The sequence below is a fragment of the Mus caroli genome, chromosome 10, assembly GCF_900094665.2.
Source record: "Mus caroli chromosome 10, CAROLI_EIJ_v1.1, whole genome shotgun sequence".
Classification (NCBI taxonomy): Eukaryota; Metazoa; Chordata; class Mammalia; order Rodentia; family Muridae; genus Mus; species Mus caroli.
In genome coordinates, this window is record NC_034579.1 from 71,897,184 (window position 1) to 71,910,025 (window position 12,842).

The 12,842-nt window shown below is 51.9% G+C and overlaps 3 protein-coding genes across 5 annotated transcripts in view; all 3 read left to right on the forward strand.

Moving 5' to 3' along the window:
* LOC110303469 (keratin-associated protein 10-10-like) overlaps positions 1–192 on the forward strand; it is a 6,675-nt gene extending 6,483 nt beyond the window's left edge. For all 3 annotated transcript variants that reach the window (XM_021174565.1, XM_021174566.1, XM_021174567.1), the window contains one exon: positions 1–192. This exon is cut by the window's left edge. In XM_021174565.1, coding sequence (XP_021030224.1) covers positions 1–192 — 192 coding nt within the window.
* The window catches only part of Tspear (thrombospondin type laminin G domain and EAR repeats), a 190,985-nt gene that overhangs the window by 156,718 nt on the left and 21,425 nt on the right, over positions 1–12,842 (forward strand). Inside the window, exons 3-4 of the mRNA XM_021174552.1 lie at positions 10,689–10,927; positions 12,331–12,421. Of these exons, the coding sequence (XP_021030211.1) occupies positions 10,689–10,927; positions 12,331–12,421 (330 nt within the window). The remainder of the gene's footprint in view (positions 1–10,688; positions 10,928–12,330; positions 12,422–12,842) is intronic.
* Positions 7,915–8,601, forward strand: LOC110303473 (keratin-associated protein 10-3-like). Its single transcript, XM_021174572.1, has one exon. The coding sequence runs from the start codon at positions 7,915–7,917 to the stop codon at positions 8,599–8,601; it is 687 nt and encodes a 228-aa protein (XP_021030231.1).

A 12,842-nucleotide genomic window follows, 5' to 3' on the forward strand; every position in this document is an offset into this window, starting at 1 on the left:
TGCTGCAAGCCCTGCTCCAGCCTGTCCCTGCTGTGTCGCCCAGTGTGCAGACCTGCCTGCTGTGTGCCCACCTCCTCCTGCTGTGCCTCCTCCTGCCAGCCCAGCTGCTGTGGCCCAACCTCCTCTGTGTCCCTGCTGTGCCGCCCTGCCTGCTCCAGACAGGCCTGCTGTGGACAGAAGTCCAGCTGCTGATGGGCCTGTCTACTGTTTGTGTCTTTCTTCCTGATACCTCTCGGCCCCTCTGCTCTGTTCCCGGTGTGGGATCATCCCAGGACAAAGCCCCACTCTGTCCTATACAGTATTCCCCGACTCCCAGGAATCCCACCTGTGCCCTGTGTCTCTGTCCCCCTTCACTGTCTCTCTATTCTGGCCTTATCTTTGGTGTCAGCCCTTTGGCAGTTCACAACATCAATAAACGCATCTAACCTTCTGCCTCTCCTCTCATGCCTGAGAAATCTGGCGCAGGTAGATGTCGGTCTCCATAAGCTGTGATTATTTGCAGAAGGGAGGGACTTAGCCCTGCAATCCAGAGAGAAGCTGGCCATCTGCCCTCGGGCTATCCAGTGGAGCTTGGTGTCGTGTTCTGTACAAAGAGTGAGACGCTGCAATGGTGCTCCCCCATATCTGGAAAGGGTTCCCATCATCCACAGAGGGTCCCCATTGTCCAATGGGTGGTTGTCTCAGACACAGGCGTAGCCAGCAAGGAGAAACTGCTGCTGGGTAAGGGATCCCCAGCAAATAGACAGTGGAACTCAGTCTGGGGCATCTCCCACGCATGAAGCCTACCTGGAGTAGTGCCCTGAGGGGAATTCCTCTGAAGGGAGTCAGAGAAATTACCTGACCTAATTTACTATCAGAATACCTAAGTGGAGTCCCTAGTGACCAACCAGTCTGCTGCCTCCCAGCCCTTGAGTGATCTCAGAAAGACAGCATCCAGCTGTGCCAGCATCCAGTTTAACAGGAGCCCAAGGCAGGAAGCTGTGACCCAGTAGTGGATCAATTAGTTGATGGGAACCCACCAGCCTCACCTATTCCACACAGCCCAGAAGTTAAGAACGATGGAGCAATTGTTCAAAGATGGGAAGACGTTTAGAGAAAGAAAACCACAGTGAGGCTGCTAGAAAGGACCCCTGTGTGGAAGAGGGGCATAAGACTCACAGCCATTAGTCAGGCAGTGGTGGTGCACATCTTTAATTCCAGCACTTGGAAGGCAGAGAGACAGGTGGATTTCTGAGTTTGGGGCCAGCCTGGTCTAGAGTGAATTCCAGGACAGCTAGGGCTATACAGAGAAACCCTGTCTCAAAAATAAACAAAAAAACAAAACAAATAAAACCCCTACAACAACAAAAGACTCACAGCCACTAAAGGCTGTAACCAACTCAATAAGCCACAGGCCTGGCTCAGTTACTGTCCACACAAACTTTACAGGAGGAAATGGGTGAGTTGGAGCAGGCCAATGCCCTGCCCTGAGCAGCTGGAGCCCAGGGATCTGGCTTTGCCATCAACTCCACTCCTGGGGTCAGACATGTTGAGAACTTTGTCAAATGGGTGGCACGCACGTCCCTCCACTGCAATGTCTTACAGAATGCTTGGCTGTCCTGGGTGCCCTCAGAGTTCTGGAACCCTGTAGAGTCTTCTTCAACACCAACTCCCAGCGATCCCTTTGCAGCCTGCTCCCCTCACTTAGAATCATTCTTAGAAGGTCTTTGTGCCCCTCCAGCTCTTACTGTATCACCCCCACACATTCTCAAAACTCCTCCATGCCCCTCCAGGTCCCCCCACACGCTCCCACATCCTCAACATCCCTCCATGCCCATCCCTGGGTCCCCCACATCCACAGTCATTTTCCTCTGGTGCTGAACATCATCCCCTTCTGTGCCTTGACAGGATCTCCTGCTTCTTAGCAGGGTCTCTCTGCTCTCCCGGGTGTCTCCCTCCCAGGTGAGGCTCAGCACGGCCCTGTGGAGCTTTCGCTGTTGTGACCGAAGCACATGCGTTCATTGATCTCTGTGAAGACGTGACTTTTCAGCTCTTTTTAATAAATACCGCAGAGTGTGGGTACTGGAAGGTTGGAGCTGTGTTTGCTTTGTTTTTTTAAGAGTTCACCAAGTTCTTCCATAGCCCTGAGCCATCCTGTTTTCCCAGAAGCACTGAGGGAGAGTATCCTTCCTCACCAACAACTGTTCCACCTGTTCTCTCTGTTCTCGCTCTCTCCCTCTTTCCCTCTCTCCCTCTTTCTCACTCTCCCTCTCTCTCTGTTCTCTCTGTCTTGCTCTCCCACTCCTCTCTCTCTCTCTCTCTCTCTCTCTCTCTCTCTCTCTCTCTCTCTCTCTCTCTCCCCGCCCCACCCCCAGGGTTTTTCTACTTAGCACAAACAGTCCTCAAACTCATGTTCCTCCTCCTGCCTTAGCAGAGATCACAGACATGCTCCATGCGGCCAGGGACCTCACAGTTTTCCAAGTTTACACTGTGGGCATCACTGACCTTCTGGGTGTCTTCCTCGGGAAGGTGTCTATCCAGCTTTCTTGGCCGGTTTTTGTTTGTTTGTTTGTTGAGTTAGGTTGATTCATTGTTGATTGTAAGATTGCTTTGCAGCTTGCACGGAGACCTGTGTCAGATTTGGAAAGCAGATACCACCCCCCCATCCCACCCCCACCCCAATCGAGTCCAGCCCTTGGTGTGCGTCCCTTCTGTGCGTTGCTTTTCAGATTGTGAAAAATCCCTGAACAGAATAACTTAAGGGAGGAAGGATTTATTTTAGCTCATGATTGGAGGATACAGTCCATCATGGGGGCGGGATGTGAGGCGACTCACTGAGTCCTCAGGAAGCAGAGAGATCAATGCTGGTGCTCAGCTCGCTCACTCTCCAGCCCATAGGATGGAACCACCCACCAAGGTGGCTCTTCTCTCCCCAGTCAGTCCTCCCTGGAAACACCCTCACTGACATGTCCAGAAGTGCGTTCCCTGGGTGATGCCAAATCCTGTCAGGTGACACTGACCCGCCACCATCACAGTGCGCAGGCACACAAGCTCTGCAGTGGGAGTGACTCATGGCTGTGGGCACCTGTACTGAGAAAGGCCTTGGGTCAGGTACCGGAGCAGAACTGACACACAAGGGAAGAAAATATACACCACAGTGGGAATAGACCAAGAAGAACCCACACCCATCCTCGAGACCGCTCCTGAAAACTGGAAGAGGGAGTGACACATCTCAAGCCACTCGGAGGCACGAGTTACTCTTGCACCAACCCCAGAAACAAACATGTGGTAAGAGGTCTGTCCAGTTCTCTTGCCCACTTAAAAGTTGAGTTTGCTTGTCCTTTTTAAGGGGTCCTTTGCATATTTTGAGTGGAAACCTTTGTCATAAAGGCCCTCAGCAAACCCCAGCCATGGAACCCAGCATCACAGAAACAGAGCCGGGTGCACAAGTTCTGTAGTTTCAGTCCCCATCCTGTGGGGAGATGGTGATGTCTGGAAGAGGTGGGGCCTAATGGAAGGAAGTAAGGACATCGGATATGCCGATTAGGTTTTTTGTCAACTAGACACAGCTAGGGTTATCTGAGAAGAGGAACCTCATTTAAGACAATGTCTCCCTCAGATTCCCATAGGCAAGTCTATGGGACATTTTCTTGATTAATGACTGATGTGAGGGCCCAGCCCACTGGACATGGTGCCAACCCTGGGCAGGGAGTCCAAGGGCATTTAAGAAAGCAGGTTGAGGGCTGGTGAGATGGCTCAGGAGTTAAGAGCACTGACTGCTCTTCCGGAGGTCATGAGTTCAAATCCCAGCAACCACATGGTGGCTCACAACTATCCGAAATGAGAAACAAATGAAAAAAACAAACAAACAAACAAACAAACAAAAAACCCTATGGACTGGATCGAGTGGAGGCTGGAGTGAGCGAGCCAGAGCAAGAGGGAGACGAGAAGGGGGAAGAAAAGAAAAGAAAGCAGATTGAGCAAGCTATGGGGAACAAGCCAGTAAGTAGTGTTCCTCCATGGCCTCTGCTTCAGTTCCTGCCTTCTGATCCTGCCTCGACTCCCTTGGATGACAGATTGTGATGTGGAATTGTAGGCTGAAATAAACCCTTTCCTCCCCAAGTTGCTTTTGGCCATGGCCTGTGTCACAGCAACAGAAAGCTCACTAAGACGTTAGAGCATGCGTTTGAAGGGGTTATTGGGACCTTGGCCTTCTTCTTCTCTTAGCCACAAGTAAGCAGATTCCTGTTACATCCCTACCTTGACACGGCGCTGGACACAGGCCCGAGGGCATCAGAGCCAAACAGCCATGGATCGTATGATGATCTGAATGTGACGTCTCCCGTATGCTCCAGTATTTGAACATGTGGTCCCCAGGTGGTGGCACTGTTTGGGAAGGATTGGGAGGTGTGGCCTTGAGGGAGGAAGAGTGTCAGTGAAGGTGGGCTTTGAGAGTTTAAGGACTCATGCATTCAGGCTCTCTGCTTCACGCTGGTGGTTCAAGAGGTGAGTTCCCAGGTAGCTACTCCAGCTGCCACGACTGTCACTACCACCCCACGATGGATGCCTCTCTCTGGAACCATAAGCCCACAGAAACTCTCTCGTCTTTAAATTGCGTTGGCTTTGCTGTTTTGTCATAGCAACAGAAAAGCAACTAATACATAGGGAACTTCCAATATAGGAGTCATGTGACCTTTCCTCTTTATAGGTACCACACCTCTGTCATTCTGTCACAGTAACACAGAGCTGCTTAACGCTGTGGCTAAGTGGGCTCTATCTCTAGAATAAAAGATTGGTTTAATATCTGAAAAGTCAACTAATGTAATTGTCTTAGTCAGGGTTTCTATTCCTGTACAAACATCATGACCAAGAAGCAAGTTGGGGAGGAAAGGGTTTATTCAGCTTACACTTCCACATGGCTGTTCATCACCAAAGGAAGTCAGGACTGGAATTCAAGCAGATCAGGAAGCAGGAGCTGATACAGAGGCCATGGAGGGATGTTCTTTACTGGCTTGCTTCCCCTGGCTTGCTCAGCTTGCTTTCTTATAGAACCCAAAACTACAAGCCCAGGGATGGCACCACCCACAAGGGGCCCTCCCACCCTGATCATTAATTGAGAAAATGCCTTACATCTGGATCTCATGGAGGTATCTCCTCAGTGGAGGCTCCTTTCTCTGTGATAACTCCAGCTTGTGTCAGGTTGACCCACAAAACCAGCCAGTACTGTAATATGTTGTGTTGATACAACAAAGGCAAACATCACATCATATTAATACATACAGAAAAGAGCTAGGACATCCCAACACTCTTTCACAATTAAAGGACCCCACCATCCCCGGTGAGGAGACTTCCTTGCTCTGATGGGGTGTCTGTTAGGAGCCCACAGCTGACATTACCATGTGCTATCCCTTCTCCCTAACCTCTAGCAAGACACAAGCATCCGGATACTCAGACGACCAATCCCAGACATCACTGGGGGAACAGACGTTCTCATATCCAAGCTAAGCCCATGAGTTGCAGAACCCATGGAAAGCTTTGGAAACTATGAAACTCATACAAAGACCTTCTGAAGACTTCAGGAACAGGTCTGTCCCCGCTCATCTTCAGACCTTTCCAGTCCCTAGCAAACATCTCTGCAGAGATTCACAGGCTGGTTTTAAAATGAATGTGTGATTGTCTTAGACCCATAATCACCACGAGAAAAGAAAAAGAAGAAAGGCGGACAATTCACATTTCCCAATAAAATTCTCCCATAAAACAACAGTGAGCCCTCCCATCGGTCCTAACCTCTAAGTAACAAAGAGAGCAGATAGATGTCACTGCCCCAGCTATGTGCTCAGTAAACTTACGGGAGGGGGAGGATAGGGAAAGAAGAGAGGAGAGATGGAGAGAGAGCAAGTGAGTGAGCATGTTTGACCTTCACTACCCACATACAAGCAGAATGTCTACATACCCTAATGTGAGGCAGATTCTCAGACCAACTCAATAAGAGCTGGGCTTCGTGGGCACTAAACTCTCATATTTAAATCGCACTGGCATGAGCCAGGTATGGTTGTGATCCACTCCTGTAATCCTAGTACTTGGGAAGTAGAGATAGGAGGATCGGGAGTTCCAACTCATCCTCAGTCAAACAGTGAATTCCAGGGGTAGCCTGGGCTACATGAGACCTGGTGGGTCTTAGTCAGGGTTTCTATTCCTGCACAAAACATCGTGACCAAGAAGCAAGTAGGGGAAGAAAGGGTTTATTCAGCTTACACTTCCACACTGCTGTTCATCACCAAAGGAAGTCAGGAGTGGAACTCACACAGGGCAGGGACTTGGAGGCAGGAGCTGATGCAGAGGCCATGGAGGGGGGCTGCTTACTGGCTTGCTTCCCCCTGGCTTACTCAGTCTGCTTTCTTATAGAACTCAGGACCACCAGCCCAGGGATAGCACCACCCACAATGGGCCCTCCCCTCTTGATCACTAACTGGTGCCTTACACCTGGATCTCATGGAGGCATTTCCTCAAGGGAGGCTCTTTTCTCTGTGATAACTCCAGCTTGTGTCAAGTTGACACACAAAACCAGCCCGTACATTGTGTCAAAAGAAAAAAGTTTAAGGGGATATATATACATATATATATATATAGAGAGAGAGAGCAAAGAGTGCTACCGAGTCACACTCCTGTGGAATGCAGATGGCCTGCCCGTCAGGGGGAGTGCATCCTGAATACAAACGGTCACCCACCACCTGACCCAGGAAAGCTACACAGAGTCTTTTAGAGAAAAGAAAACTCATTATCACATGAAACACCAAACACAAACATTGTCCTGGCAGCTTTATTCATGTCTGTGGTAAACAGGGGACAATCAAAATATTATCCATCAGTCACTGGATGGATACACTGTAACAGATCAATACAGCGGAATATTATAGAGCCGTAAAAAAAAAAAAAAAAAAAAAAAGGAGGTCTGCATGCAATAGTTGGTTGAATCTTGAGATCTGAAACAACAAAAATGGATTAAACTGAGGTGGGGGAAGAGGAGTGGGTCTGGTGGGTGGTGGCTTCAGGTGGGCAGGCTAACTTGCCCCTGCAGGCTTAGGGTCACTAAGGGTCACCTACTGTCCCTGGTTTTAGCTCTTCTTTCCCAGGCAGGACCTCTCAAAACCTCTTGCTAAGGCCCAGCCTGTTTTCCTCCCCTCCCTGGTGTTACTCACCCTCTGTCAACCCACAGCCTCAGCTCAGCTTAGTATCTATCCTAGTAGGCTGCTGGGCTGTCTCAATGTTCCCAAGGTGAGGCACAGGTTCTCAGCCCATGCGAGCTCCTGGCACACTGTTAAGTTTCAGGAGCAGAGGGGCACAGTCCCCGCAACTGAGGGACTTTCTCCAGGGCTTCCCTTCTCTGATGCTGTCCTGGGAAGCGTGTGTTCTGGAAGAATCTATCTCCTTCTAGTTTCCCTTACTGTCTCATTCTCTGCAGGCCTGCGCCATCTTAACACTCAGGCAGATCTCTGCAGTGTTCAGGGACATTTTCTCTGGCAGCTGCATCTACAGCCGGCAGGCTTCACAACTTTAACTGCCCACTTAGGCTGGAGATCCTGCCTTCCCACTGCCCAAAGGCACAGCCTGAATGAGAGGCATGTGGTATATGCACAAAGCCAGATCCAGCATGGGTGAGCCTCCACTCAGAGGACCAGGCACCACAGCACCCTAAGGTGCTGTCAGCGCTTGGAACTCAGAAGGAGTAACTCTTCTGTAAATAAACAGATTAACAAAGGCTTTCAGGAAGCAGCTCAAAATACCCACCAGGAAGGGATGTTCTAGTGGCTTCCAGCTGAAAAACAGCCGGTCTGGTATAAAAGCCGACAGACAGCCTAGCATGTAAATCACACACAGTCTCATACACAGTCACACACACACTCAACACGCTCTTACCGCCCAGCCAACCCCGCCATGGCCGCCTCCACCATGTCCGTCTGCTCTGATGCTCGCACCAACTCCTCCTGGCAAGTGGATGACTGCCCAGAGAGCTGCTGTGAGCCCTGCTGCTATGCCCCCAGCTGCTGCCAGCCCAGCTGCTGTGCCCCCAGCTGCTGCCAGCCCTGCTGCTGTGCCCCAGCCCCTTGCCTGACCCTCATCTGTACCCCAGTGAGCTGTGTGTCCAGCCCCTGCTGCCAATCTTCCTGCTGCATACCCTCATGCTGCCAGCAGTCTAGCTGCCAGCCAGCTTGCTGCACCTGCTCCCCCTGCCAGCCATCCTGCTGTGTGACCCTTTGCTGCAAGCCTGTCTGCTGCACACCCATCTGCTCTGGATCATGCTGCCAGCAGTCTAGCTGTCAGTCCTCATGCTGTCAATCCCCCTGCTGTGTGCCTGTCTGCTGCACACCCATCTGCTCTGGTTCCTCCTCCTGCTGCCAGCCCTCCTGCTGTGCTCCNGTNTGCTGCAAGCCCTGCTCCAGCCTGTCCCTGCTGTGTCGCCCAGTGTGCAGACCTGCCTGCTGTGTGCCCACCTCCTCCTGCTGTGNCNCCTCCTGCCAGCCCAGCTGCTGCCGCCCAACCTCCTCTGTGTCCCTGCTGTGCCGCCCTGCCTGCTGCAGACAGGCCTGCTGTGGCCTCTCAGGCCAGAAGTCCAGCTGCTGAGGGCCAGGACCCACTAAGGCAGAAGGGCACAGAACCACACCTCCACCAGCTGTGCTGCCCTGCCTGCTCCAGACAGGCCTGCCATAGCCAGAGGTCCAGCTGCTGAGGGCCTTTTCCTGGTGCCAGCTGGCTCTGGTCCCTTCCTGAGGCTCCTCTCAGCTTCTCCAGTCTGACCCTGACCTGGGATAGACTCCCCCCAAGATGGAGCCCCCTAACTTGTCCCTTGTGACTTGACTTCTCCTCCTGCTTCCTAGGAGGCCTACTAATCCTCTGGGACTCTGTCTTTTCTGTTCCTTTCTTCTGGTTGCTTGTCCCCAACACCAGCCTGTCAGAAGCTCACGGCTTCAATAAACGCTTTTAACGACCTGGATCTCCTCTCGTGCTCTGGAACATGTGGTTCAAGTAAATGTCCATCTCCTTAGCCAGGAATGTTTCTAGGTGGGAAGGACTGGGCTCAGCAATTGATAAGGGACAGTAGCCACCTCCCCTGGACGTCACTGGTTGTTTGAATGAAAGATGTCTCAAGTAGGCTCATGTATTTGAAGACTTGGTCTCTGGTGGACGGTTCTTTTTGGGGGTGTGTGGATCTTTTAGAGGGTTGCTTGAGGATGTAAATTACTGGGGGCAGGTTTCTGGAGTTGATAGCTTTGACCGGGTTTGAGTTGCTTTCTCTGTTTTCTGCTCACTCATGGTTAGAGATGTGATCTCCGGCTCCCCATTCCACTCACCAGCTGCCGTTAATCTCCTACTTCAATGGACTCCAAGCTAAAATAAACTCTTTCTTTCATAAGCCATGGTGGTTATTCACAGCAACAAAACGTGATCCAAAATGAGGCTAAGGGCCCGGGACAGAGGGAGCACTCTACAACTCAAACCAGTGTGAACCTGCTGTGTGTATTTAGGGAGACCTCAATCTCTATACCTCCCTGTTCTTGCTCTTCACCCCTCAATCCCTGACAGCCAGCGGTGGCTCCTGATATCCTGGACATCCCTGGGAGGTGACATCCTTGTCACCTGCCAGCTTCCAAGCTTCATGTCACTTCCTGGAAGTCCCCAGGAAACAGACTCATCCTCTTACCATTGTGAGAACTTCCGGAGCAGAAAGATCCCCTCTGTTCCCAAAGGTGACTGAACAAGAAAGAGGGTCTCACATTTTGACCAAGGTGCACTGAGCCAACTCTGGAGACCACACAGGTCCCCTTTAGAACAGGGCCATGGGAGTGGCTTGCAGGCTCACCGGAGCAGAGCCTCTCTAAAGAAATAGTAAGCATGTACACACCTGCATGCACACAATCAACTAGATGGCTTACCTTTCAGATCTCCGGACCGCCTATGAAGCTAAGAAGCTAACATCTCCAGCTTGGTGAGATGTGTTAAATAAATAGCCCACAGTGTAAAGGATACTGTTAGTTTTGAAACCACAGAACCTAGCAGGCATGCTGCTTTGCTGACTGTAATAAAACACACATAACATAGAATTTTCAGTCTTTGTACGCCCAGCCAGCACGGAGTTCATTCACATTCTTCCTAGCAAACCCTAGCTATACTGTGAACTAATGGCCGCTTGCTCCGCCCTCCCGCCCACTCACATGCCTCTCCCCCCCCACCCCACCCCCGCCCTAGCACCCTGTTAGTGTCTGTGTGGATCTGAGCCTCTGGGGAGCTGCGCCGAGTGGCTTAGCACCCATCCTTCTGGCCTGGTTTGGTTTACTCAGTGTGAGGTCCTCCAGACTCCTTCAAGTTGGAGCAGGTCAGAACTTACTTGAAAACATTCTGTTATGCACATTGACTAGGTTTCTTGTACTCAGTGGGCAGAGGGTTGGTGTGAAGAGGTTCACTGAGTTCCTAGCCAGAAGTGCTACTGGATAGGACGCCATTAGCCCCACCCACTCTCCGGTTAGGACCACCCTCCTCCTCTCAGCTCCACCCCTCTCCTATCTCCATCCCTTCTCAGACCCTGCCCACCTCTCCCCTTAGCTCCGCCCTCCTTCCCATCTGTCTCACCCCATTGGCCTTGCCTGTCCTTCTTGGTCCCTCCCTCCTCCCTTCCTTCAGTTCTGCTCCACCTCTGGCCCTGCTCTCCACAGAAGAATGAATACCTGCTCTCCCTGCTGGCGGAGGAGAGGGACACGCTACTGCTCGGCCTGAGGTACTCACCCACACAGCTGCACTTCCTATTTCTCAGCGAGGACCTGGCTGGTGCCTGGCAGACCCGTGTGTCCTTCTGGAGCCCTGGCCTCATGGACAGCCGATGGCACACTCTGATCCTGGCTGTGTCCCAAGGATCCTTTTCCCTCACCACGGACTGTGGCCTCCCGGTGGACATGTAGGTACCGGGATGGGCGCGCGCGTCCCAGTGATTGACCATGTTGCTAATCTGCCAGTGTGCAGTGGAGGGTGGGCCCTGGGTAAGTCTCTCCCCTGCCACTGCCCCTACCCTGCCAAATAAATCCTTTGCCTGAGGCAGACTTTGAAGAACACCTTAGGTGCTAGCTCCAAAGACAAGTCCCTGATAGGGCCTTGTGGGAGACAGGCTTCTTTTTATCAAGTCTGGGGTCATGGAGCAGCTACATGTGAAATGGACGGGCCCCATCAGGGGTCACAGACCACCTACTTGGAGCAACTGTGGCCAAGGATGATCTGAGACCCTTGTGTTGAAAATATAGGCCAGCTCGCAGGACAGTGTGGCACATTCCTTTAATCCTTGCACTTGGGAAGCAGAGGCAGGCGGATTTCTGAGTTCAGAGTCTGGTCTGTAGAGTGAGTTCCAGGACAGCCAGAGCTACACAGAGAAACCCTGTCTTGAAGAAAAACAAAAACAAACAAACAAACAAAAAACAGAGAATATAGGCCAGCAATAAGGGTGTGGGTTGGGCTCTGGAGCAAGGATACCCAGCACAGAGTGGAGGTAGGCTATGGGCAGAGGGCTGGCTCTCTGGTACCCCCGGCCAGGAGCTTAGTATACTGCAACAGAGAGTTAGGGCAGGAGGAAGCAGGGGCTGCCGGAGAGAACGGTCATCCATGACACACTGCCCCTAATGCAGAAGCTCTGGTCACATGTGCCCCCCTCGGCCCCTCTCTGTCATGCCTTCCTCAGTGTGTTCAGCCTGTTAGCAATCACAACCAGGACTTTCCAGAGCCCCCCTCCGACCCGTAGCCACTCTCCTGCCTGCTCCCCGGCTGTGTGAAAGCACATGGGGCCGGGGCCTGGATACAGGAGAAGGACCTTGAAATTTGCCAGGAAGTAGAAAAAAAGGACCCATAGGTGTCTCCTCATCACACATTCCTGCAGAAGCTCCTGTCCTGGGGTAATGTGTCCACTGGGGACTATGAATATATATGCCATTACCTCCCAACTGGGTCTTACGCCAAATCAAGATGAGATTAGCTGGGAGATACGGGTCCTGATGGGGAGGCAGAGACCACAGATGGGGGGTGGGGGGGAGGAAGCTGCAAGCATGCTCAGATGCAATAGGAAGGGAGATGGAGGTAGAAAGATGTAGAAAGGGGGTGGAAAGGAGATCCTGTGGCCACTGGAGCAGAAGGAGCTGAGGAGTGCTCCTCTGCCTGAGAGGGCACTGCTCAGCAGGCTCTGGACCTCTAATTGCTGTGGAGCCTGTCCTCACAGCTGCCCGGGATGCTGGCTTGTGTCCATGTGAGACCCATCCCTGACCTTCATAAGCAAGTGAGGTTCTTCTTTGGCACTGGTACTGTCCACTTGTGTTTCAGAATGGCTGATGTTCCCTTCCCACCCACCCTATCAGTAAGAGGAGCCCGGTTCTTCATTGGCAGCCGGAAGAGAACCAAAGGCCTATTCACAGTGAGTGTAGAGGGGCTGCCAGCAGCACCCCTCCCCCTGGGGTATGGGGACAGCCTTTTACATGCTTCTGATGATAGATGGCCATCTATGCTAAGGAAGAACCAGGAACACAAAGCTGTCATGGAGTCTACCACAGGGCTCTCACATTGGCTGTTCCTATTTTCTAGCACATTCTTGGATCCCTGCTCACAGGTCCTCCTACCATGGAAGCCTGCCCTCCATACTCTGACAAACTGATGCTTGAACCCAGCCTTTCCATCCATGCATTCACCCACCCATCCATCTACTTACCCATCCACACACTCATCCATCCATCTACCCAACCACCCAAACACTCATCCATCCATTCACCCACCCATCCATCCACTCATCCATCCATTTATCCACCCATCCATCCACTCATCCATCCATTCACCCACCC